The sequence below is a fragment of the Toxotes jaculatrix genome, chromosome 8 (assembly GCF_017976425.1).
Source record: "Toxotes jaculatrix isolate fToxJac2 chromosome 8, fToxJac2.pri, whole genome shotgun sequence".
Lineage (NCBI taxonomy): Eukaryota > Metazoa > Chordata > Actinopteri > Toxotidae > Toxotes > Toxotes jaculatrix.
The window spans coordinates 22349868-22377726 of record NC_054401.1 but is presented as its reverse complement, the minus strand read 5'-3'; the positions used below and the strand labels follow the sequence as shown (position 1 = coordinate 22377726).

The window sequence follows — 27859 nt, the reverse complement described above, 5'->3', positions numbered from 1 at the left end:
CTTAGATCACATTTACTTTATATTGGTTTGGATTTAAGTAACTGTCAGGCTCAACAGGAGGTAATCAGTGACAGTAACTGTACTACAACTGAGAGAGGAGGACTATTTGAAACATTACAACATGTCTTGTATCTCCAAATATAAAACCAATGCACACAGCAATGATGTTTGGCACATGGCATGGGAGTGGAGGGATACATCAACTGTAGGGAGCTGCAATAAAAGATGCCAGGTGTGAATCGCATGTACAGTCGACTCATCAAGCTGCAAGGAGAGAAGAGTTCAATGCAGAGACAGCAGACCAGTGCGACCATGCGTTCAGACTGTCCCCAAAAGACTTCAAATCAAATCAAAACAGAGGACAAAAGAAAAGAAAAACAGAATGCCATCACGGGATAAACGGCGTCAGTTGATGTTAGTAATGAAATCAAAGTAAAATGTCGGCCCAACACTGCTATACTCACGCAAACGTATGAGCAGTGTGTTCCAAATTAAAAACGAGTCAGCACGCTATCTACGGTGTCAGGATTGTCGTGCCTGGGACATGTGTAAAGAAAATACAGCACCGGTGCTTTTGGGGACCAAACAGAAAGTGGCTAGGTGGGTGGTGGGGTAGTTGTGAGGGGAGTGGGGGTGGGTTAGGTGAGCTGAGGTGAGGTGGGGTGAGGTGAGGCAGGACAGCAGGGCACTGGGAGGGAGGGTGGGAAGGTGGGAGGTGGCAGTGATGTGGTTTTCTCTGGTTCATTCTGTGAGTTAGTCTGGCTCGGAGTGGGTGGGAGGGAGCTCATGGGACGAGGTCTGTGCTGGTTTGGTTCTACAGAGGTTTTAGTTATGCAGATGTTTAACAGAGGTGGGGCTGCTCTGGGGGCAGAAATGATCTTACTGGTTGATTTAAACCTGACAGATTTTTACAAAGTAGTTACTCTATAGCTAGTAGTTAGACTTTTAGATGAGCTAATCAAATAATCATGGTGTGAGCAAGCTGCCCATCTTATCTAACAAGCCTAATATGAAGCTATTTGGCTAAGCTACGTAGCCAGCCTGGCAAATTTGCTAATTGACCAATCCAGATACCGTAAATCACTGGACCTTTGTATGTCTATATTGCATATTCCCAGTTATCAGAATAGAATTAGGCTTAATGTATTCAGTGAGCTTTACTCTAATAATGTTACTTGGCCTAAAAACTGTGGTTCTTTGGTCTACTTATGGATGTTTTAACCTAATGTTTAAATTATTTCTCCCTCCAGAGTAGCTATGCCTCAGGGAAATTATTGTACAACTACAACTCAAGCCTGCTCCTGTGCTAAGCTGGTTAACGTCTCCGATCTGGGTCACACCTCGTCAAGGCAGGTGAGGGGGGGGCGGACCTCCCAGATGGCAGAGATGGCATGGACCTCATGAGCGAAGAGTCGTGGGGGCGTTCAGTGGAGCGCGAGCGGGACGTGGGGCGCTCTATAGTGGGCCGCTGGTCTGCAGAGCGGGACCTGCTGTGATACTCGTGTCTATCCATGGCTCCGTGGTTCCTACAGAGGTTATTGAGAGATAGGCAGGCACTCAGTGGGACCCCAGCAGGGCAGGGACAGTATGGAGGGCACAGAAATTTGGTGCACTATCAAAACTCCTCTGAGGTGAATGTGGTTAAGGATTATACCTGTGTTACTGTATGTTTCAGCCCACTTATTACAAATCACATTCAGTGCTAAACCTTACATTAGTGCTGACAATTTTTCAAGATCATATCAAAGTTCCTAAAATTACAGTAGATTTATAAATCTAGGAACAGTTGACGTGGTACTAAACAAACAAAAAAAAATTGAAAATATAAAATCCTTCAACCTGCTTTGGGAACTGGTCAGCTGCAATGTATCAAGTATATACAGTATGATTTCAAGTAAATGGACTAAAACATGCAAAAACACAGGTTTGGTCCCTTAAGGTGAATGAGTCAAATCATTCAGCAGCTCTTAGAGAACAGCAGACAACACTTATGTTAACAGACTTGTTTCAGTAGCAGAACTGCACGTACAGTCGCCAATGTTTTTTATTACCATGACATGTAAAATGTTCCATGGTTGCTTAAGTGTACATATGGTTTGACTTACATGCAGTTTGTTACCATTTGTCTTTCAACATTAGAGCTTTGTCTACAGTTCCTAAAGAGCAGATGAATTGCTTCATTTTAAGGATGGACAGTGTGGACAGAGGGCTGGGTGGCTCCTGTGTGGTTTATGGTTCCTGTAGTGAATTAACAGTGAACTCTTCAGGGTGTGTCCAACTGGCAGGGACCATGTGCTGTCTCTCAGTATGTGTTCATTTGCAATCTGCTTGAGGTAGAGTGAAATGTGAGGGAAAGGTGAAGTGTATCTTTACATTGCATTTGTTTTGTTAAATCTGTTATTTCCTGAAAAATGCCCTGCCATTGTTAGTATATTTGGCACAGTGAGGATGAAGGCAGATCTTGAGCTGGTGGGGGGGAAAAAAGCAGGTGAGGTTCTCAACTGGGAAAACTGTTGATAGTGTACAGCTTTAACTTCACAGAGAGAAAAGAAAAAAGAAACAGATCCACAAAACTGCATCAAACTGCACTTTTCAAACCAGTGAAAGGAAATATTCAACTTTAGAGCATGCACGCTGTAAACATTTAGATTTGTAAATCTTAAGCCCTTCACAAGTGCCACACAAACAGTATTTAATTAAACCATCGTGTCCATCTTGACATGTTGGTGTCTGCATATCACACATACTACTTCTAATAAGGCTAACAGACACCAAAAGACTTAAATGATTTAGTTTTCAGAACGTGGAGGAGTCATTTGAGTTTTAATTGACAGGTCAATCTTGTCACAGTCTTGTAGTGTCTGTGGCCTTTTGCAGCATGAAAAATTGTCCAGTAGAGGAAATGTCCTTTTTGTCTACAACAGCAAAACAAAGGCTCATCAGTCAGTAACCTTAAGAAGCCTTAAGCATTCGTTATCTACGGTCATTCAGAGTGATGGTCAACATAATCATTAGTGGCTTCCCACCACAAGGCTGTTATGGCTGAGGATTTATGGGTATTGTGAAGGTTATGTCTGTTACAAATCAAACATCTCATTAGGTGTAATTTGGTGGATATAGCTGTGACATACACATACTCACTGGTGTAAAACTGAGTCCACAATATTAGTTTTCAGGGCTTGGAAAAGCAGCTGTTTTAATGCTTATACGCTGCAGGCTTTGTCCCTCTCTAACTACACACCGGGGCGCTGCACTAAAAACAACAAATTCATGAAAAATATTTTCTCATGTTCAGGATGGAAATGAGCCAAACTAAGACACTTCCCCAGTCTCCACTAGTGCTCTTCCTCTGTCTCCTTTTCCTCATTTCTTTTCAGTTCTCACTATTGCTTTCAGTCTGCCTGGGTGCAGACAGAAACAAACTGCATCTGTATGAAAAGAGGAGGGAAATCTACTCCTCTGTGGATAAAATGGTGATGCTAGCTGCTTTCCTTTTTCTCTCATTTTAGACAAAAAGAGAGGGTGAGAAAAAAAAACGGAGAGCTCTTGTTAATGGCTATCTAGGCTATAGGCTGAGCCTGAAGTCGAGCCAAGCTGGGCCTTAGGGAAACTTTGTGACACTTTAATAAAGTCAGTCAGGCTCTCAGGCTGAGTTCTGAGGACTCATCACTTTTTTCCTCCTGGAGAGGAGAGAAATGGCACAAACGTCACGTTCCCGACTGAAAGCCAGATGGCAGCAGGTGGAAAATTGAAGACAGGGAAAAGTGGACTCATTTACAGCGTTTCTCTGGAGGGGGCAGTGTGAGTTCATTCTTTTTATTGGTGCACCAGGTCACCGGTGTGGGTCCTGGGGATAGATGGGTGTCAGCAAGCCTTTCTGTGGGCACTTGGAACGGCACACACCCAAGGAGCCAAAGGGCAAACACAGAATTTACAAAGCTACTGTGCAGCCCAGAGCAATGCATCAGAGATGCTACTGTGTGGGAGAGCAAAAAGTTGCTGCCAGTAGCATGTAAAAAAAAAAAAAAAGACAACACTAGTGATAACACACACCACGGATCGACATACTGCTGTTGGTAAAATGTACATGGGTACATAAACAAAGACATCAACGAAGAAACAGTCAGGTGCTGGCCAGCGCTTTACTCAACAACCAGTATACATACAGCTGACATCAGCAACACAAATAGCTCTGAGCCTCAACATACTGAGGCAGTTGTGTACCATCACTGTGCGTCTACACAACTTCAGAGCTGTGATGACTTCCTCCACAAAAACCGATATCAGACAGGATATCATTTTCTGTCATCACACGTACGATCACGGATAAATTAAAGATGGACGAGGGACAACTTGAGGAGACCACAAGATGGTGGATGCACAGATGCAGCGGCAGTGCATGTCAATACCTCTCGTAGTCATAGTCGGAGGTGTAGGCACCCTCAGAATAGGCGCGGGCCATCCTAGTGGAACGCAGTAACCTGACTGCTTCCTCTCTGCAGATCGGGTACACACGATGGTTGCGGCTGGCAAAAAAATATCACAACTGGTCAGCATTCTGTTTTTGTTTTTACCACAAGGGGAGGTAACATACTGTATATATCTCTTAAAAAGAAAAAAGCAAAGGAAGTTGGTATTACCATTACAGACTTTGTCTGTTATCTGTCTGGATTTATACTTATTAAATCATCCCACAAATCCACAGTGATTACACATAAACTTTGGGTAGGGTAATAGGGTAATAAACACTGCTAGGCACACTGAACGTCTCCACGTGTTTGTAGGGGAAACCACCTCTGCTGGACAAAACTTCACAACCATACAACACTTATCCATTTCCAGTATTTCCATAGTCACTCTTTTGGTGAAAAGACAAATGACATATTTGCTCTTCTAAGAATCACATTTGCTCACGTGGTAAAAGTTTGGAGCGAAAGGAGGAGAATGTTTATATGATCATGAGGTGGTGAAAAGAGAGAGTAAGCAATGCTGATACTGGATGGATGAAGTTTATGACCAAAGATACACTTGTTTTCACGATATAGTGTACTACTGTAAAGTAACACACATTATGTATATATTTGATCTTCTGCAGAAGAAATATATACTTTAACACTACAACACAACACTTATGGCATTGACAATGGCCAAGTAACACAAAGTGTATTTACAAATCCGATAGTGGTCCGATAGTTGAGTGTGGTTTGACTTAGTGGACTTCATGCAATATAAGAATCTCATGGTTGAATTAAAATATACTACAGCGACAGAAAACATGCCATTGTGTCAGTCAGTCAGTGTCAACACCTAAAAAAAAAGATTTCCTCAAGAAAACAAAGGGTTTGTAGGCTGGAGTTGTGGGGGGTTGTGGGGCATGGGGGGGGAGGTGTTGGTTTGGAAGATGGGGGTGCAGAGATGGGGCTTCATGCAAGCTCAGGTAAGAGTCTACCTGGGGTCCTTTTGAGGATCATCAATAGGCTGAGTATGTCTGGTTCGAGGTAGGGTGAGGAAATGGCTGCAACCACATGGAGGGAGAAGAGAAGACAGAGATGGAGCTGAGATGGCGCTGAGGAAGAAGCAGAGGAGGAGGCGGAGGAGGAAAGGAGAGAGAGAGAGAGAGAGAGAGAGAGAGAGAGAGAGAGAGGATCGAAGATAGACAGAATCATAGGCAGACAGATGGAGGGGAGAGGAAACTGAGGGAGAGAGGACGAGAGATTTCTCAGAGAAACAGGATGTAAGGAGGCTGAGAAAGCTCATAGGAAAGGTTGATGTAACAGTTTCAAAGAGGAAACACAGGCAAGGAAGATAAGAGAGGCTGAGAAATCGAATGGTGAGGAGACGTCTTCCTCAGTTTTACCACACAGACAGATGAGAGTGGTACACTGAAACTCAGCATTCACAGAGGAAAGAACAGAGCGGCTCAGTCCAAACACCTAAACCCGCTCGGTGTCACTTCTACTGGATGCAGAATCCAACAGATTTAAGACCATGCACATTACACACGATTTGTTCTTTTACACACACAATTTCAAGAACATTTCAAAAAGCAGGAAAATACAGTGAAAATGACACAAGTTTTGAACTAAATAGCAGCTTCACAAAAACAAAAACAAAAACAAAAAAATAAAAAAATAAAAATTCTGGAGGAGATTTTTAAAATATTGTCGTAGTTCTGGGACTAATCCAAATTCTCCATGACTCATTTCCTGTGTCATTTTCAACTGTTTTCAATAAATAACCCAGACGCTGTTAATTAAAGCAGCTGAAATACACTCAAGTGAGCACTGTCCCAGACAATTTAGATAAGTGCATTTTCTGCGTCTGACACTGATTTAGGCCAAGCCTCAGAAATATCAAATAAAGTTAATTGGACGGGGGAAAGTAGCTGTGGCCTGGCAGTGCCAAGGCTATGATTGGACTCTTGGAGCAACATTTTCCACCCCTCACAGAAAATAAATGCTGATGGAGGATAACTGACCACTTCCCCTTGACCACCTCCTCCATAAAGATAGTGAGACGCACGCATATACTGTATACTGTGCGCAGCATTTACAGCATTGGCTCCAAATGCTGTAAATGCTGCGTACCTCCTCCTGGATGTGAGATGGGGAAAAAACTTGTTAAGAAAAAATTGTTAATTACTTCAAAAGCAGTGTAGTCTTATCCAAGTCTACTGTTCATGTAAGATTTTATCTGTTATTTAACTTCTTGGATGAATTAGGGAAGTGACAACTTTGTTTTTACCTTAAAAGATCATTCTTTTGTAAATGTTCCTTTCGTTTAAGAGTCTTGAGTAATTCAATTTGTATACAGTATGGAGGAAAATCAAGGAAGCAAGTACCAAGGTATCATAACAATTTTTTGGAGCAAATATTTCCAAGGAATGGAGAAAGTTGCTCTTTAAAAGCAGAAATATCAGAAAGATAAAAGCACTCACATACAAAGTTCATTTCCAGAGAGTTTAAGGCAAATGGCATCTTGCTTAAGTGTACGCGTGCATAAACACCACCCTGCATGTCTGCTCATCGCACCCCCACGTCGGGTTCATGCATGCTCGCGTGCATGCACCTACAGTACACAGGTGTAAGCTGCGGAGCGTGTGTACCTGTCAGGTGAGTAGTTAGCTTCGGACACACTGTCGTGGTCCACTCTAGTGGAGGAGCTGTACTGAGAGGGCCTAAGATCAAAGGCCGGGTCCAGACTTCTGCTGTGTGACAGAAGTGGACTGGATCACCTCTCAAGTAGTTTACACACCACAGACTGCCCCCTACTGGCCAGGGGGCACATGGCCTCATTTTTAACTGAGGCATTCAGAGTTACCTACATCACTACATCATACATATGTGTGATGTAGCACTTCACACCACCTTTGGTGTTACAACTTACTGGGTGTTAATTTCCATTTCTCATTTTTTCAGAGTAACTTAAAATGGCACGTCTTTCAGTTAAGCTACTAAATCCTATATTTCCTTCCATCAAGTTTCTGCAGATTCCCAAGAAAGGAAGTTAAGACATTGTCCTCTGATTGTTCAAAAAAGACAACAATAAGGTGTAAAATACATAATCATCAATGAGGAAAATAAAAGAAAAACAAAACATATGTACAGTATATACCCGCATGTCAAGGGTCAGCCCTGCGGTGCACTGAGCATTAGTTACCTGGAGGGTGGGGGGACGCTGGGAGAACGTGACCGTGCCCTGTTTATATCAGCTGACCGAGAGCAGTGGTTAGATGACATCACCTGCTCAGGGACAGACAACGTGGAGCTCTGGAAGTCTCTGCCATTTGACCGGTAGTCTGTGAAGACAAGAACGGGTAAAGAAAAGGAGGGACAGAGGGACAAGATCAAGACACAGAGGGTTATTCAGATGGTTCCTTATTTACAAACTGACACCACAGATCCCGCGGTGTTAGATTTAAATTTACAAAACAAAATTCTGTGCTAATTTAATTTTACAACGCCTAAACATGGATTCTCCCAGTGTCTGAGTGAGTGAAACAGCTAAATCTGCAGCTTTGGTGCTGAAAAATAACAGCTGCTAATGATGCACATCCACACCCTGTAATAAATGCCATTCTACACAGGTGATAGATTCTCTATTTTCATTATGCTGAGTCTCTATATTCCAAAATTGAGAACTAGATTTCAATAAAGGTGCAGTTCATCTGCTGTGTTAACATTGTGCATTAAACATGAAAATAGCCTTTAAAAAATCTGAAACATTAGAATGAATTTTCTCTGCAAGACTGATTAGTCCACTGAACTTGAAAGAGTTCATTAACCAATAATCAGACATGGCTAGAAGCCATGGTTAAGGTCAGTGCTTAGCACTATAAAAGCTGATTGATATTCAATAGAGTGTATAGCACATTAAAATGAGTTAAAGAAAACTCTGAATCAAAAGTTGGAAAAGAAGGAAAGGTAGGAAAAATTGGAGGTAATGATAAAGAAATGTTGACCTTCACTTAAGGAAGTTTGACATATTAATACGATACAATTTTCTTCTTGATGGGACGTAGCTGTGCAGAGCAGCTGAATTAAATCTATTAAAACATTTCACAAAGTTAAAACAGTCCTGATCTGTCCTGATTACATGTGGATGGAAATCAGATTGAGAAACTGTCACACAGTGTACTTTTACAGCCAGTCTCACACAGTTTCTGTCTTCCTTTTACAAATCAAAGCTAAAACAAGAAGAGAATTGAGTCCTTTGCAACATATTTGCTTCATTACGATGCATATTAGGTTTAACAGGGAAAACATCTGCCATTTCTAAACAGCAGCTCCAATACAGAGCCTCCTGCAGCCGAGCAATTAACTTCCATGCAGAGCCAAATTAAATCTACTCGTCCTCTTGACATGCTGCTTCATGCATGAGTTCAGCCTGTCTGTTAAGCACATATAAAGTGCAGAACCTTTACTGACAATTAATAGGATTTAATAAGAAGAGTGGGGCTGCATCAGTGCAGAAGGAGGGGACAGGACTGAGGGCCGAAGCAAGATTAAATGTACTGTGCAAATGGTAGAACTGAGAGTTTTCACCTCTAAAATTCAACTGCATCAGAAAATTCTAGCAACAACAATTATACTCTGACAGACAAGAACACACGAGCATAACCTGTGCAGTAATTACCAGTGTGAACTTTACCTATAAAAATGTCGGCCGTACTGTATGTACCAGAAAATTAGTTAGTGTACCGTGAAATAAAATGCACTGAAAAAAAAAAAAACTGTTTTTCTTCACCATTTGATAAAAAAATATATATTTATATAGCGTCAGCAGCTTATATGCAAAGACTGCAGGATAAATGAGATGTGGTGGAGCCCAAGTAAAGAGGAGGGTGCGACCAGAGCTGAGCGTAGGGGGTATCCCCTTCACTGTGAATGAAGTGAAGGGGACTGGCATGGTGAGGCAGTGAGGGTCTGATGAGAATGTTAAAGAGGCTGGAGGAGGATTTCCCTCAGCTACGGTATCATCAGCGAGCCCAGGCTCGTGCTCTTCCCCTCTCTGTCTGTCAGTAACTGAATCTATTCTCTTCTCTCTCAAATGCATTTCCTCTCAGAGATGTGAAACATTACCACATGCTAAACCTAAAGTGCAGGCACTTGTCTCCATCCTGCAATTAACCAACAGCTTTCCTGCAAATGGTGCTGACACAATTTTTGTGGTATTCAAGGGAAAGAAGAAAAAAAGGGATCATATTTATTAACAGGGGACGACAAAGTACATAAGGCTTGCTGCCTAACTTAGCTTGAAAAACTAAAGCAAACTTTTATTTTGTTACCTAGTTCAGCATCATTTTCTTCAAGGTTCATATTTCTATGTGAGTAAACTTCAAGTACTTGTCAGTCTTTCTTCCTGCCTTTTTCTGCGGCTCTCGGGCTGGTAGCAGCTCTAGCTCTGCTTTTCTGATGTGCAGCGTGGGCGTGCTGCCGGAGCCTCGGTGAGCACAGCAGCAGAACAGCAACTAGCAGTGCAGAGGCAGACAAAAGCTCACTGCTGCTCGCTCACCGTGCTGCTGCCACTGCTGCTGATGGGCTGCAGCATTTTCCCCCGCTAATATGATATATAACGGTATCTGTAAGCTCCTCAGGCCCTAACAAGCGTTTGACGGATGTTGGCGTGTAGGAGGTTAACTGAGTTCACTATCAAAGGAAACAAACACAAAGTTTATGACACATATAATAACAGGGTTTGGTGAAAAATTTGATTAAATAACATTAGAAACTTCTTTCCTTCAGACTCTTTCAATCATCACTTTGTTTTTCAGATTTGATTGACTTGTATAGCAGACGGATTCCCAGGCATTAATGAGTCTTGGACTGCATGTTAATATGACCTTAGCGTATTACCTGTTATTACCCCAACACCATCTTCACAATCGTAGTCTGAGATCTCACTGTCACTTATCCTCTGGGATCCTTTGATATACAGAGACAGAGAGAAAGATGGGAATATGGAAGAGAGGAAGAGGACGGTATAGGGGAGAAAGAGACAAATGGAGAGACGGGGAGACAGGGAGAAGTCATTTACGTTCCCTGGTTCATTAATTCAGTTCCACAGTACCAACTGTTTGTATTATGCCTTCCTGGTCTGAATGTAATCTTTATTGGTTAAACTGAAGATTGTGAGTGAATCCAATAAGATGTGCACCCACTGAATATACTGTCAGTCTCTAACTCACGTCGCTGCACTCCACAAATACAACAAACCGTCCTGCAAGAGAGCGTTTTGGTTTATATAAATGAAAATATGCGTCAGCGGTGACAAATAACGCTGCATTTCACCACTCGACTTCGACAAAACCAGCAGATCTCTCTTCATCTGAACTGTGACACTTTCAAATGACATGTTCAGTCACTCAGTTTACTTTATTTGAAGGTGAGGGTGGGAGAAGCGATATGGCTTTACAGCTCTTTCTCCCTCCACCCCAGTAGCCTTATCACCACTCCCTGTCCCCTCTCTTTAAAGTATGACACCCTCTCTGCAGCCCCCCCACCGCCTTCACCGTTCAGTCAACTTAAATCAACTGGACACGTGTGCTTTTTCAGAAATGACAAGTGCTGCACTCTGGCAGTGCCGCTCCCAACCTCTCATCTCAGTTGGCTGGAAACTTTTTACAGCTGTCAGCTCTTTCACCTCACACTAACATAAACGCCCAGAAAATCGTCCTGGTGGGGAAGCGAGCAAGCCTAAAGTGTCTGGTAGAAGCAGTACCGTGAAGAAGTCCTGCAGACTACAGTACAGTCCTCCATAGCATGTTCACCAGTGTCTGCTCACAGAATGTAAAGCTGGTTAGAGAAGGGCCCTGAAAAGAGCTATTTTGGGTTTTGCACTGTGGAAATATGAAGCTAGGAAATAATATATTATGCACAAAAATAATCAAGGCATTCTTTGTTTTTGTTTATCTGAGTAAACATACCACCACTGTTTCGGATCATTAAGAATAATAAGTACAAAGAACAAAAAGTACCACACCAGCAACAGAGTAATCTACCGTATCCCATGACAATTTCATGAACAGATTCACATTGAAGACACACAAACACAAGCAAAGCAGAATGGGCATCGGAAGGTTGCCAGCAGTATCTTATGTCATTTTAAAAGGGGAAATATTCATAATGGGCCAAATGATAAACAATATACAGTACATCACAGAGGAAGAGCAAGTGGTCACAGTCAAATTATACTGTGTCTGCCAGGACTGGCAGATAGCCTGAGTTTTTATAACACCACTTTAGGACGAGGATCAGGTGCAGTTTTTCAGGATATGGCTGTGGGTTGCGAGGTGGGATTGCGTGATATTTAACAGGTGAATACACAGAGAGGGAGAGACCACTGCGTCCTAAATCTCCCCCTCTTTCCCCAGAACGTGCACACGTCTGCTGCCTCTGAGCGGATTTCAAACGAGTGGTGTAAAATTTACACCGGCTCACCAAATTTAAATCCACGTAAGGCAGCAGGAACACACGCACACACGCTGTGGAAATAAGGGGTGGAGAAGCAGGGCAGAAAGATGCATCTTTCAAAAGGACAGGAGAACACTCAGAGGCTCCATAGAGCAGCACTGCCTGGGGTGCAGGGGTCCTTTACCTGAGTTGTATGAGTATGAGCCTTTGTCTGTGAAAGCAGAAGCAGTAAGGTTGATGTAACATGGATGAGAAAATACAAAGTATGCATAAACTATGAAGGCTGATAAAGCTGTAATAAACTAAAGCAGCTACAGGAAATCAGAGGGCAATTTGACTTGTAATTCAACCAAAAGAAACTGTGTTTGTACATAAGAACACACGTTTGATACTCATAGTTATTAATTATTAATATTAATATATTATCAGAAATTTGATAAATGACAAAGTCTAGATTAAACCTATTATGACAGAGCTTGTTCATTCACTTTACCTAAAGAATTTGGGATCTTAATTTCATCCTGACTTCAGTTACATGACCACTATTCACTTTTCAGCTGTCTTGGCTCTTTGTATTGTTGTTACTATTAAGAGTTTTGTGACATGTGTCAGAGACAGGGGTGTTACGTACTCTGCAGTCGCCTTGTTGGACTCTCTCCGTGGAGCTGCCTGCGCTGTGTGTTCGGGGAGGCACGTGGGAGCGGGATGGAGGACACGTCGTGTGTTTGTAGCTTGTACCAGTGTGGCTCATCGTCCAGAAGAGCCGTCTCCAGCTCAATCAGGATCTGTCAGAGGAAAACGGGCACAGTGATTTCTCTTAGGTCAAAACTGTCAGCTATACATGCAGCAACGCAAGAGAGGGCATTCAAGACAACACAACACACACTTGTGCCATAATACTCACAGAGCTCATATAGTGAGCATCAATGCCAAACAACACCTTCCCTCTTGCTGAGGTGTGTTAATTTATCATAACAGTTTTGAACAGAAAATGAAAACAAAAAAATTCAGTGTCCACGTTGGACGAAGACTGGACCACCAAACCCCTTGTAATGGCCAAGAGCTTCACTAAGGGCTTGACCCTATACAAGAGGCTTAGATGAGACACTGTCACTGAGAGTCCCAGATGGGTGGGGTTTGGTTTTCTTACCTCTCCCAGGAACTCGCTCTCCTCCTCCCTCACCCTGGCTTGGTCCCACAATGTGATCTCCAGCATGCGCTCCCGAAACTCCCGCCGGTGCACCGGCGAATACATAAAGGTCTGGTTCCATTTGGGCTCTAAGGATTTCTTTACCGTTTTTGTTCTCCTCTTGCTTTTGTCGCTGGAGGAACAATAATTCAAACTGTTTTTATTTACAACCATGATAGAGAAGAGCCACGAATACAACAGATCAATAACACAGCACAGGACAGGGCACAGCACTGCGGCATGCCGATGAGGATGAGATGGTAAGATGACTTTACTGTTCTTCTGAAAACGTCCACTTCCTGCATTCTTCATCAGTGCATAAGAAAGAACGGCTCAACAAGATGCAAATCTACACTGAACGACCAACAAAGTAACAAGACACATCCACAGATATCCCTGCTGCCTTTCCTGATGCTGATGTCACAACAATACCCTCCCAACAAAAACACACCAATACAAAATCTGCTTCCTAAAAATTATCGTCAGTCTGTGCTGCCTGCTAATAATCAGTGCCTCTCTGAATGCAATGAAATGCAATGTAATGGCATTAAGTGAGCGTGGCAGGTAAAAATAAGCAGATCAGCAAACTCTAACTCTTCCTACTCTTACCTTCTATCAGGGAGGAAGTAGATTTTGACGTAAGGGTTCCTGGGCCGACCATCTTCCCTGGGTGGCAGGTCTTTGGCGCCCAGGATGGTGACGATTAGCTGATGGCCCACTTTGTCATACCACAGTTTGACCTGCGGGGGCAGAGCAGAGACAGCCTGCTGAGAGACAGCTCAGGGTCAGCGGGAGTAACAGCTCACAGAGGGAATAATGCAGGAGAAGACATCTTCATTAAGTCATAAATTAAGTAATCACACGTGCATTTGTGTCTTTTATTGAGGCCTATCTCATTTGACGACAGCAAAGGGTCTTCTCCTGTATTTACCCTTCAGAGATAAAGAGGAAGATGTCTACCTGCTAAGATGATGCCAGGTCACATGCTTGAAGGGGAAATTTGTCAAAGCTTAAGTGTTCATTGAAACATGGACTTACTGTGTCATTGTTAATATGGTATGATAATGCTACAAATGTCCAAAATAAGATATTAAAATATGAGTGATGTTTTAGTTTCTAAAGTTACACACTCTCCTTCAGTGAAAAGATTTGTTTTGTAAGTTGTGTGTATGGTTCCATACGTATTATATTATCAGTGAATATCTGTAAAATGTTTAAAATGTATTTGTTTCTGTCTGTCAGTAAAAAACTTCCCTTGATGAATAAATCTTTTTGAATGCAACTGGCCTGAATGTCATTTCAACTTAAGTGAAGGGAAGAAAAATGCTAAAGGCAACATGCTCTAAAATTAACAGCATGTGCTCTGTTGAAACGATATTGTCTGCCAGAGATGATGATGTATCTAATAATGTGCTTTCAGATATTCAATGGGCACTGATGTGGAGAAATCAATCATGCTGTAGCGGGAGGAATCGAAGACAGTTCACACTAAAAAGGGAAGTATGGACTCCAAAAGAAGACACTTAGAAAGAAAGTAGATGAAATGAGAAACAAAACTTCTAAGCTCTTGTCCATACTTCTTTAAAAATATGATCATGGAAAGGGTCTGCACTCTTTAAAAGTACTAGCTATACATGCAGCAACGCAAGAGAGGGCATTCAAGACAAGTCAATAGACCTGGTATAGGCAAAAACAGACAGCAGGGGGCATATTGGAAAACAAATTGTACCAAATAATCTCTAAACTTGTAGCCCACCAAAATACCAAGTACTGCAAAATATGAATACACTGTCTGTCTGTGAATTGGTAAAATGCTTTTGACAACATTCATCCAGGAAACTCCTAAAGTGACTCTGACTTTCAAATGTGACCAGTTCAATAATTAACTGAAACATATAAGCTTTTCCCAGAGCACAAACATAAACACACACACAGACAAACACAAAACTTAAAAAATATTTACCCCAATTCTCCATATATCATGTGTTTAGACACTTCTAAATTGAAAAAAAAAAAAAAAAACATACAGTGCATGTCTTTGCAGACATGCGCATGCTCGATTATACATAGTAAGAATATTCTCGCATCAGCTCTTTATAGAGTTTGTTGAGGGCGCTCTTAAGCAAAACAACATAACAGTGTCAGCAAGATAGATATACAAAGCTCCGAGGAGGAGTATTAACCTTTAGGCAAGGGGTCTTCAACGCTTTTCAGGCCAAGGACCCTGAAACTGATGGAGAGATGGAGCAGGGACCCCCAACCATCCCCCTACCACTGCACGTTGTAAAACACTAACCTCAGAAAAGACGGCCTGATATTTAAGATGACAGATTAAAAGAGACCCTTGCAGCAGAAGGTCTTCACAGCTTTGCTTGGTTTGTAGTTCTTATTTGGGAGGTACAATTTGCTTATTCTTAACTCTCAGCTGGAAGGGAAAATGCAATTTGGTTTCCAAAAGAGGACGGTGAACTTGATATCTTTTCAGTGCAACATAAAACTCCAGACCCATCAACCAAACTGTGATCTGCTAATTGGCATCACTTCAGCTCGCACACAGAGGAGTCCTTCTGTAGATGTGTGCAGGGTTAGAAATGATCAAGGCCTGGGTTCATGTCACACTGAAGCAGAAAACAACTCAAGTCCTTTGTCCAAGAAAAAAACTGTGGAGACACCCTCCTGCATTGCCACGGTGAAGATCCTCAAAAATGACTACACCAGATGGAGTCAATCACCGGGCCTCAGTAGAAAGAATCGGGCAATGGGAGAGTGTCTCTTAAAATGTGTTCAGATTAGTTGAGCATGCACTACCTACGAACAATGATGTGAATGGGTTAAAATGGGTAATAATAACCATCATCATAACAGTGATACCAGGAAATCAAAATAGAAGAAAATGACACAATGCACTGCACTGAGAGGGAAACTTGAAACTGCCATTTCCCCAGGAATGCATTTTCCAAAGTATGGAATCAAAGAAAAAAAGGCCAGTCAACAGTCAATGAGCAAAGACCAAATAGAGATTGTGCCCTGCAGACAGGGCCCATTACCTGGACCCTAGGGGCAAAAGGCGTTGTTCTTCTACTAAGGCTTTGGCTCTGGATAAGCAAAATTAATCAGCAAAAATAAAAAAGAAAATTAAAAAAAAGAATGAAAAGAAAAGAAAAGAAAATGCAATAAAACCAAAAAACCCCACAACACAATAACAAAAACTCACAATACACTATAAACACAACAACAGGAGTTTGTAGTCTTAGATGGGAGATTTAGGTCAGTGAGTGTGTTCTTTCTCACCTTGCTTCTCTGCTTCTTTCTACTTTATCAAAGATTACTTGTCCCCGAGCTTCTCTGCTCTGTTCAGCAAAGGCCCTTTGAGCAAGTTATCAATGGCTCACAATCATATCTCTCTTTCTTCTCTGGACCTTTTCTCTTCTGCTTCAGAACTTGCGTCATGGTGACGTTAACCCCAGTTGTTATCCTTAAACACAATTTAAAGACCGCTCCAAAAATATCATACTGACTGTTCTTTACTGTGTGGAATTAGTCATCAGTCACTGCAGCTCTTACAAGGTTTATTCAGTGAACTGAACTGTTTCAGTTTCAGTGATTTGGTGTTTCTAGTTTTCAAGGTCAGCCTTCTCATAGAAATTAAGAGCATAACAGGTAACTGGGCAAGAAAAGGGTTTGCAGGTTGAAGAGCTTACAACGATTGGCTGACCGGCTGTAACTGTGTTTTACATATCAGCGGAGTCCGAATGACCCTGTGGGACAGGCTGTGAATATTTACGTTCAATCCCTATGTTCGTCAAACCCAACTTTTTCTCATAAATATCGATGCTGTAAGAAAAACATGTCCTAAAGGTGTTACCCAGATGCTAAAGCTATTTCCCCTGTGGATCCTAAATTTGAGTGTTGATTTATCTCTTGCTTTAATGCAGCCCTTTTACCCATTTACCCCAAGAGGGATTTTATACTAGATAATGGACAACACACACAGTAACCTGATCTACAATCCTGTGCTGGGTTGGTAAAGGGCCAGCTGAACAGGCAGAGTGAGAGAGGCTGTGCCTTGTAGTCCTAACAATGCTTTAAACCAGGGTTTTAGTCATGTTTTGAGTCACATAATGAAGGCATAATGTGAATATAATACTCACTAACCTATCTTATTCATATGACTTCAACAATGCTCAAAGCAATCAAACAATGCAGTCCCTCCAGAGGATCTCACATGTAGTTTTTATGTCATGCTGAGGTCACTTACTGAGAGCTGTCCTGACAGGTACTGGGGGGCGTCCCTCAGCATACTGGGACTCATGGGGGATGTGACAGAGATGGATGGACGATCCATCTTCTGAGACTCAAAAGAACTCGAACCTGACAGGGCACAGACGGCACAGTTAGATTATTTAGTAGCGACTTTGGCTTTAGTTTATAGTTTTGGTAAAATGGAGACATAAAACAAGAGAGAAGGGGGAGGGGGATGGTAGAAAGACACACACAAGAAGAGAGACACAAAGAGGGCAAGAGACCATGCCATGAGAAGACAGAAATCCAGAGAGGCATGGTGACAGAAGCGAATCTCTCAGACATTTCCTTCACTTGATGTTTCTAGGCTGATTAATGGGATAAAGGGGGATAATGAAATTGGCTAATGATCTTGACAAGACTTACTTGATTCCAGTTGTGCATGTGTGCTGTCTGGTATCCTTGGAATATCTCTGAAGAAAAAGAAAAATGAAAAAGTGTGAGTGTGTGAAACAGAAGATCAGGAGGGGATGGGACAGAGAGGATCAATTTGAGCTAACGCTGAATGCACTGTGCTTTAATGACCATAAGCACCGCATTAGTCTTCATTCACCCGGCATCTCCCTCAGCAGCACAAAGCAGGTCAGATGTAGGAACTGACAAAGCAAAGGTGCCGCTGTTTTTCCACCCCGCAATTTCGCCTTTCGAAAACAATTGGAGGTGAGAGTACAAGCCAGGTGGCAGGCTTTCATTTCGCTGGGCGGCGTTGTTCGGTCCCGTGCGAAGGCCAGAGCCGACAGAGCCGCAGCCAGAGGGAGGGAGGAACAGATGTTGAATAAACAAGTCAACCCCACTCTTTCCCAAACACTTTCTGCAAGAACACAAGCTATATTCCCTCTTGGATTTCCCTCTTCAAGCCTCCATATTATACAGATTCTGAGCCATGTTGCAAGCATCATAATTGCTCTTAGAGGAAGCCTATCAATGGGGGTGACGAAGGTAAATCACGGTCTCAATCACAGTTCTTACTCTAATTCGTTTTAGTTTGGGATGTGCATGTTGTTCATACATGTCTACTGTAAAGAAATAGATTTTTAATAAAGTCTTAGTTGCGATTGACTGAATCGTATTTGAACATATTTAAAAAAAAAAAAAAAAAAAAAAAAACACATTTTACTGCACAGGAGCCGCATTAATGTTGAAACGCTCATTTTTAAAAAATCAGCATTTAAACCTGTGGATGTTGCCTACCAAGCACTATGTTTAGCTGCTTGGCAAAAGAGGAACATTTAATTTGGTTAATAAATTCATCCTCTTAAGGTGATTATTCCTTTTTCAGGGTCACAAGGGCCTGGATCCTATCCCAGCATGCATTTGGTAAGAGGAAGGCAGAGACTCTGGACAGACCCTAGTCCTGGCATTACTTGTTACTGATTAAAAACAACAACAAAGCATTTTCAAAGCGTTTTCAAACAACAGCAAATTCACAAATTCAAAACAACTTAGCTGCTGTCAATGAGGGCGTCTTAGTGTTAGCAGAGCTGTCTTGTGAAGAGTATAATGTGAATGTCATTATTTGTCAGCTCTCACCCTATAGGCCGTGAGACCACCAGTTCCACCTGCGGCTCAGGCTTGGATTCTAGTATGATATTGTAAACTTCTTTAAATGTGGCTCCTTGTAAAAGCTTCCCGTTCCACTCCAGCACCTGGTCACCTGCAAAAACACCACAGAAACTGAATATCACATGGAGCATCACATGGTCGTTCATGCTAGTGCTATCTGTGTTGTCACAGTGTGAAACATACAAATCATTATGCACTTCTACAGCGTGCAGGATACTTCTAAATCCTCTAACTTCATTTCTGTATAAAAGTTTGGGTCTGTGTTTTTAATACCTGGTCTGAGGTGTCCAACAGTGTCTGCTAGACTTCCTTTCCTCACTTTAGTGATGAAAGCACAAAGTCTACCAGACTCTGTCATCTTGCCTCCCACCACCTGTGGAAGCAGAGAGGTGACTGGATTAGCAATGAAATACGCATGTGAACTAAACTTGAACTGTGAGTGTTAACTATAACCACAGCAGTAACACAGCTGTTAACTCTTCATGGCAAAACCTCTGTAGCGGATGCAGCATGCGCACTGCAGCTTGCAGGAGTAGACAGATTTTTTTTTTTGTTCCACGTATCCCGTTGATGTCATTGCTTTAGCTCTTGCCTGCAAGGTATGAATCCTCAATAAAAGCATTACAAGGAGAGGGTCGATGGTAAAAGTGCATCTCTGTTTTTTAAAAAATGTCCAGGGCTATGCTTTATTCCCCAGAGACACACTCTGGTGCTGCTCTGTGGTTCTGTAACAGTGCAGGGCCGTGGGCTAGAGCTGTACTGTACAGTTCTGAGCTGCTGTACTCCACTCTGTTCAGCTTACATGGGCATCATACAAATAAAAATCCCTCTTAATGGCAGCTGAATGCCAACATACAAAGGAGCTTAGGGAAGTCTGCTAAATGAAATGGCTTTATGTAACAGACAGGAGCGGGAGAGGGAGGCTCGCAAAGGAAAAGTGAGGGGGAGATGGGCAGTTGAGGGCAAGGCTGGCAGCCTGACTGATGGACTGACTGGCTGGATTGCCGAGTTGGTTGGCTGCTGCTGCTGAGCGGACAGAAACGCACAGAGGCACTGAGCAGACACAAACATGCCATTTCAGGAGGCTCATTCAATCAGTAATGATTTTTTCCCATCTTGCCCCCCTCTGTTTTCTCTCCTCATGGGCCACCACGCTCCTCTAGACTTTTGCTGCTCAGCTTATTTTTGTTTTTTGTTTTTTTTGTTTTTTACCAGTGTGCACCACCTACAGATTTATGCAACAGTTAAAAGAGAAGGAAAAACCAAAGCATCTACAACAGCATACAGTATTTTATATGCTTTGGCAAAGCAACGACCGCAATGAAATAAACAAAAAAAAAGGTTTAAATCATGTGAACCAAGAATATGAGCAATATAAGTAAACATGTAATGATACAGTATAAGTAAATATGTGGTGACTGTGATGACCATTCAATTCATAAACACTGTAACAACCATGCAAATAAAATAATATTTCAACTGTCAAATCTGGGCACTGACAACACTGACGGGTTCTGGCCTGACTTGTTTCCTCTGACAGGCTGAATGCAGTTCATTAAATTAGTTCAATGTGAGCGAGTACAGAAAATTACAGAGCTCAATATCAAATGCTGCTCATTAATATTCATCAGGAATATAATCAAGTCTCTAATGAATATTAATACTGAGTAGCACTATGATGTAATCAGTGAGTGGAAGCCAAGGAGAAAATCAGTGAGCCACACACAGAAATGAGGCCACGAATTGAAATCACAGCTGAAGAGTTATTAGTTAACACAAATGTACACAACCAGAACAAAGTAACCTGTACCTGTCAAATTTTTACCCAGAATTCTTGCTTATGACATATATGCTACACATATTTTAACATAACATTTTGGAAAAAGCATGATGGTGCCACAGAAGAAAACCGTGATGGTCCAGCTGCAAACGTTCAGCTTATCGATGTGGGCGTGTGTGTGTGTTTGCTTCATACCCTCAGACACACACAGACAGGTGGAGTGACATATTGTAAGCTCACCTTCAGACCAAGCAGAGCTCCTGAGTCTCGAGGCACACTTCCATCTTTCATTCGCTTGTTGAGCAAAATACGCCCTATTAGGCGATCCCCATCTTTGGACGGCTGCCACGTCACCGGGTGCTACAAGGTCAGAGCAACAACACACACCTTTTGTTTAACAGCCCATCCACTTGAATTTGATCACTTCAGACCAAAGCAGACAACTGTCCACAGTGAAAGGGGGCATGGGGTGGGGTAGTGTTTATTCACTCAGGGAAGAAAGTTCACACAAACTCTGTTGACGCATCAAAACTTTTTGCTTCTGTTTTTGTTTTTTTAGATAACAACATGCTCAGTTATTCAAATTCAAAATGAAGGAACATCCTGTTCCTAAGGGTAAACATGGACAAAAGTACTGATGAAAAAAAGAAGACAGCTTCTACCACAAAAACACAACTCAGAAATACAACGCAATCAATAGCGTTAGGTGTTTATTTCCAGAGCTTGTGTGAACCTGCCAGTGTGAAGGTGGAGTGAGCTTCATGCATCGCCCCATGCAGAGAAAAGCAAGCAGGCCCAACACTCCTCCTCAAACCAGCTCTTCAAAGTGGAGCACGAAGACCGGAGTCTCACTCCGGTGCTTCACTACACACACATACAACCACCATCAAGTGGAGCAGTGAGGGGACAGCAGACAACCAAAAAGGGGGGAAAAGATCATCTATAATACAAGAACAAATGAGGTAGACCATGAGGCATCAGTTTAAAGAACAAAAAGGATGAACAACGGAGAGCACAGAGTAAAGCCAAGAGACACAGATAGGGTGAAATCACAGATGCGGCAGTGGAAGGGAAAAAAGAAAAACAAATGTTTTCATTTCTTTTTTTTTGTGCAAAACAAATCCAATCTTCCCTGTTTTGTGCTTTTACAGTAATTTGAGTTTTGCTATAGAAGTGAATGGAAAGTTGGGCAGGGGGCAGGTTCTGTCTGGACTGGGTGCTGTGGGGTAGGGCAGCAGAGTGAGAGGGACGGGGCCTGAGTAAAGGTGTTCCTACTGCACTAAACAGGACCGCTGCAGAGCAAGAACACAACATACGGAGGAGAACGAGCATGCAACTAGGAGAGACCCACATTCCTGTGTGCCATGACAAACAGAGAGGTTGTGTGTCAATGCTTTTCTTTAACAACTACTGAAAGATGTGTAGTTTCTGTTTGGGGAGCAAAACAGCAAATACAGGTAGCAAGCAAAGAGGGTGTCCCCAAAAGACTTTTTCAGCAACACCGAGCATGGTGGAGCCAAAAGTAACCGAAAAACAAAAAGGAACGAAATCGCAAGAGAAATCAATTTATACAACGTCAAATAAAATCCCAAAAAACAAACATCTCACCTATTTACACTTAGTGACAGAGAGCAAACAAAGACTGGATGGGTAGGTCATAAATAATAATAATAATAATAATAACAAAATGCAGGCTAGATTGTCTCAGTACCTTCTCACTATGGCTATGCTCCTCGTTTAGGGTAGTGCTACTGCACGTATCAACTCCCGAGTCTTTAACCTGCGGTTCACACCATGCCAAGTCCTCTTCAAATGAGTGTCCCCCAAAGCGCACCATTTTCTTTTGCCTCTCAGATAAGGTGTGTGTCGGCTCGGACATAAATGCCTGCTCAATAGTTTTTCTTTTTCCCCTTTGACTGTCCCCTACAGGTGTGGGATAAAAACAGAAAGAAAAACAGAAAAACAACATGCAAAGGTGTAAATAAAACGAAGGAAACATGAAATGACAAAAGACTCTAGGAGAAGAAGGGATGGGGGAGGAGAGAGACAGAAAGAAGGAGAGAGAGACTGGGGTTAAGGGGCTGGAGGGGAGGGGAGAAGGGGGGGGTCAAGGCAGGGCTCCACATGTCTCACCAAAGACATTGGGGAGGCCTCGCTGCTATGCCAAGACGCATGGTCCCACCAATGGCCATCCAAATCTCCTGTAAGGTGGGGGTGGGGAAAGGGCGCACATACACAAGAGAGGACAGCGAGAGGGACCAGTGAGGACACAACGTACAGACATTAACACACGCTCACACACGTAATACACATTCAGGACGGAAAACAAGACATCCGAACACTCGTTTCGGCTCACACGCTCACACATACTGCTCAAACTCAAAAGGTGATCATCGTGTGCAACTCTACGATCCCTGTGGAGAAAGAGAGACGCAGCTCAGATAATAATACAGAAAGGATCGATACTGACTTAACCACCTCAACAAGGCAGAGTAAGGGAAGGACACGAGCCTGCCTTCTCAGCCTCCGTCTTTACATTCATGACCACATATTTTTCCCTCCTCTCTTCCCTGTCCTCTCTGCAGGACACACTGTAGATTAAATCCCTGCTCTCACTGAGAGGTAGGAGGAAAACCGCCTGTACGGTCCATTCCAGGGCTAAACAAGACAGCTCCAGTCATATCTACAGGTCAGAGTTTCTAATTGAAAAGTCTGAAGTGTGCTCCACCAGCACATCATAGGAAAACTCTTGAAAACTCAGCACAGACGGAGCAGAAATCAAATTCTCTAAATTTTGTTTTCCATTATAAGTGGTAGAAGTAAAAATGTAAATTATTACTGTCACATTAATTGTGACTTTTTTATAAATGTTCCAACATCTGCATTTCACATTGATTTGAATGACACTAGGTTTGATTTATCATGAAATTTGCTGCATTGCTTTATGTTCTTATATAACTTGGTTCATAACAAATAGGGGCAAGGATCAACATGCGACAGAAAAAACGGATGGTCTTAATGTTTAATGAGTGTGGCTGTTGTGTTGGCCTTCATCTACTGACTTCATCGACCGCAAGACAAGATGCATCAAGATCTGTGTGGCTTAAAGCAAAAGGGAAGCTATTTCCTGGGACTCTAATGGCCCCAATATTTCTGGATTTTTCCACATGTTGGTTCAAAGGTGCAGGTTTGTGCACAATCAGAAAGCAGTATTTGTCCAGAAATTAGGCTGATATTTCTTCTATTATTGTTCTTCTCTCTACTGAAATACCTTACTCTTTTTATCCTCCTCTTTATTTCCAGACAACACTGTTTAAAAACTCAAATCAGCAGACAACAATGCACATTTTGATCAAACAAAGTTAGCATGCTTCTATCTTATCCTACAGCAGCTGCATCTGTAGGAGGGAGCAGGGCAGATCTCTAATGTGTTTAACTGGGGATTCAGATTGCAGTGCCACGCAGCCTTAACTGACCTCAATCTAAAGTGCACCAGGGAGAGCTTTTAAAGATGAGGCTCTGATTACAAATTCTGTAGTAGCATCAGTGGACACAGCCTTGAGAAATACAAGCTGGGCATTACAGGAGGTTTCTGGGGCGATTTTTTTTTTCTCATCAATCCAGCTGAAGAGTCAGAGAGAGCCTGATGCTGGTAAGACTCCTAAGAGGGGAAATCAGCCAATGTGGTGCTTCCATCACAAGGCACAACCAAAAAGAAACTACACGACTGGAAACAAATGTAAAGTGACTGTGAGTATTTGATCTAATGGAAAAGCGTGTCTGCAGAACTAACTTTGTCATCGTACAGGATTTGCCCTGTTTTCCCCTGTGGATGCACAGAGCAGAGAGATTGAGAGCACTTTCAATTTGATTAAGAGGCTTAAAAATCCAAGCTAATTAAAAAGAGTGAAAAATATTGAATCCAAAGGTAGCGGTAAGATTCCCAGCGGAGAGTAGTACGGAGGCAAAGAGGGCCGAGGGTTGAGGCTGTCCAACGGAAAAAAATAATTTCAGTTGTCAGAGAGGGGCTGCTGTCCGACTGCTGAGAATGTGGTGATTTCTTTGTCTCGGGACCTTAGCGTGTTAGCACATCTCTGCATTTAACATCCCATTATGTCGAGGGAATGGGCGTTTAAATGTTGTTCGCTTACACTGGCAAGTCATTTTACAATCCAGTAATAAAGTGAATTAAGAAATGGTCCTCATGAAGTTGCTCTTATTAAAGCATATAAAGGATGAATCATTGAAACAATACAGAAAGTCTATTTGGTCCTGACAGCCGTGGCCACAGGTAAGGTTGTCTGAAAACACTGCATTTGTAGAGGCCCTGGGCCATATACATCACATTTCCCACACTTCACTTCCCCTGCAAAGAGCTGTGGAACCTAATGGATCTATACAGGACAGGCCTCCTTCAGGCATTATCTGGCTGAGGATTCAATCTCAAGGAAATCAGGGAAATCTGATGGAAAGGCATAAAAATAGACCGCATATGCTTGTGAATGTACAGGACGAAGCGATGGGGGACTGGAGCACACAAGGGTAAAGACGGGGGGGATTTTCAATATGGAAAAAAAGAAGCTGTGTGGAAGAAGAATGCTGTGTAAAGATAGTGCCGTGGTGAATAAATATAGCCACATCTTCAAATCTTCTAATAAAATGATGATGATACACACACAACGGATGCAGAAATGCAGTTCTAAAGATACTGAAAAGGAAGGTTTTGTTTAAAAGGATAATTCAAGTTTAATGTACTGCAATGTACAAACAGCAAAATACTATATTATCTAAGACAACTTAACTGAAGGTAAAAAGAAAAGTGAGGGCACCTGAAATTACACAAATGATGCCTCATTGCACTGGCCTGCCCATCTGGACCAACAAGGGGTTCAGCATCCTGTTCAAAGACAGTTTGACATATGGACAGGACAAGCTGGGGACTGAATCGCCAACCTGAGTGCTGCTCATGTTTCTTCTCTTCTGCTTTTAGCAATGTCATCATGTTTTCATATCCAATTAATTGAATTCAATAAAATTAAAGTTAATAAAGTAGAATCATTTAGAAGCGGCATATTTTAATTTTTTTTTAACATTACATTATTACAAAAATGTTGCACTTCCTTGACATGTTGTGCTCACCTTTAGAATCATTGTGCTTTGTTTTGTTGATTGCATTTGAAAGCTAGTATTCATTAATGTTAATATTAACATCCACACCCATACCTGACATAGTAAAATACTCCCTGAAGACATTTACACACTTACAATTGTCTTGTACTGTCCTCCTTCCCTCTATCTGTCTACTATCACTATCCATCTATCATTTGAGTGGAGTGCTAAAACTACTTACTGTACACAGTTATGCACTGTGATAAAACATTATGGATGTCCCCAGACAGACTTTGCCCTCTGCAGACCTCTAACCAACAGCTGACAACAGTGATTACCCTCTCTGCCTCCCGGTTGCAACTCTGTCGGCAGCATAAACACCAGAGCACATTTCAGAGTGGTAGACACTTGCCTGATGCAGCCATGATAGTTCAAACAGCTTAAGGCCTGCATTTATGATCAGGGAGAGGAAGACACATATAATGTAAATCCCCTTATGTGGAGACAGTGAGAGGTTTACATTTGTCTATTTTGGAGCTGCAGACAGACTGAAATCAGATGCTTCGTGGACTATCTCAAGGTTAAATCAGTCACAGTTCCACCTCCACCTGTGCCTGTTCTTCCTCCCATCACCCTCCTCCAGCAGCCTCCTCCCCTGCCCACCCTCAGTGTCTGTCAAAGAGGATCTGAGTGGGCGCCAGCATGGAGGCACGTACAGCCTTTCCCCTTTCTTTCCCCCGAAGCTTTATTAACAGTGGCACACCACAATTGGGCACTGATCCCCAGCGAGGCACTGTGTGGTTTTTCAGGGAGCAGGAAACTCATCATGGCCATAAATTGTGAGCATCAGCAGTCTGCGCCCAGCCCTGCCGTTTCGCCCCGGCTCCGAGGCCCCACAAAGTGCTGATTCAGGGCAAAGGCAGCGCGCAGGCAGTGGCGGAGTTCACCACCAGCAGGCTCTCCATCACTTTGACAGCTCAATAAAAACCAGTGTAAACTATTAATTGGATCATTAATTATTGATGCTGTTTTTACTACAATTCAAGGGGCAAGAGCAGAAAAGAGGCAAGGGTGAAACTGTGTGTGTATGTTTAAACAGTCGCCATGCTAGGAAGGTGATACAGTGTCATGTTTAACCTCTGGTGGAGGCAGATCCTAAAACATGAACTCATACTCTAAAATACAAGGTTAACCAACTTATTATGCACATGTCACAGCAGCAGCGCCAATCAAAGTATGAGTTCTTAAGAATATTTTTCAAAGAATAAGTTTGATAGCGCCGACTAAAAATCCAAAGGATTTACTGAAATGCAAAAACTGATCCCAAAAGCCATTAATGAGGATGTAACACAGTCTGTCACTACACAATGTCCACCTCTTTGCTGTAGTTAGCCAGCCAGCCTCTCCTTTTCAGTCTGTTCGGCACTATTATGAGACTGCATGTCAGGGGGATCAATAAGGAGGAAAACACAGGGAGAGGCCATCGCGATAAATCAGTCTCTAGTGCTCGCAGGCACGAGCCAGGCCCATTACAGCAGGCACACCCTCTCTCCTCCAGTCTCCTCCTCACCCCTTGGTTTCCCCTCCTTCCCATCCCATCAGGCGCCTCCTCCTTCCTCAGTGGCCCCCGCAGGGTATCGGAGAATCGAGAGCAAGAGACATGCACCCTGCTTAGCCTACTGTTACACACCCATCTCCTGACCCAGTCTCGCTGAGTGCACAAACCCCAAGATGCTGACGGGCCACATATGGCCGAAAGGTGCTTTCTGCCCTCTTTTTCATCTCTCTCCCACTATGGCCTCACATGCAATTACAGTTGATGTGCTTTGCTTAGCTGCTCCTTCATGGGGTCAGCTTTTTAGACTGGAAAGTGGATGTAAATCATGATGGGTGTCTAAGGATGTTCTTTTTAGGAGCTCAAACACATCTATGCCATTTCAAGAGTCAGGTTATATTAGTTCCATTTCTAAATTCTGTGCACTGATTTATCTGCATAGCGGCTAT

At 42.5% G+C, this 27859-nt stretch overlaps 1 protein-coding gene across 4 annotated transcripts in view; it reads right to left on the bottom strand.

The window, feature by feature from the left end:
• Positions 1–27859, bottom strand: part of rims2a (regulating synaptic membrane exocytosis 2a) — a 132809-nt gene that overhangs the window by 38555 nt on the left and 66395 nt on the right. For 2 of the 4 annotated variants that reach the window (XM_041044049.1, XM_041044050.1), the window contains exons 8-21: positions 22458–22669; positions 20987–21106; positions 19240–19339; positions 18934–19057; positions 17770–17816; positions 17360–17472; positions 16149–16196; positions 13711–13841; positions 13063–13255; positions 12544–12697; positions 10356–10424; positions 7660–7798; positions 4410–4526; positions 1341–1526 (exon numbers count right to left, since the gene is read on the bottom strand). In XM_041044049.1, the coding sequence (XP_040899983.1) occupies positions 1341–1526; positions 4410–4526; positions 7660–7798; positions 10356–10424; positions 12544–12697; positions 13063–13255; positions 13711–13841; positions 16149–16196; positions 17360–17472; positions 17770–17816; positions 18934–19057; positions 19240–19339; positions 20987–21106; positions 22458–22669 (1753 nt within the window). Of the gene's footprint in view, positions 1–1340; positions 1527–4409; positions 4527–5449; positions 5516–7105; positions 7208–7659; positions 7799–10355; positions 10425–12096; positions 12124–12543; positions 12698–13062; positions 13256–13710; positions 13842–16148; positions 16197–17359; positions 17473–17769; positions 17817–18933; positions 19058–19239; positions 19340–20986; positions 21107–22457; positions 22670–27859 lie in introns of all 4 variants that reach the window. The other 2 variants (XM_041044047.1, XM_041044048.1) reach the window with 2 other exon arrangements.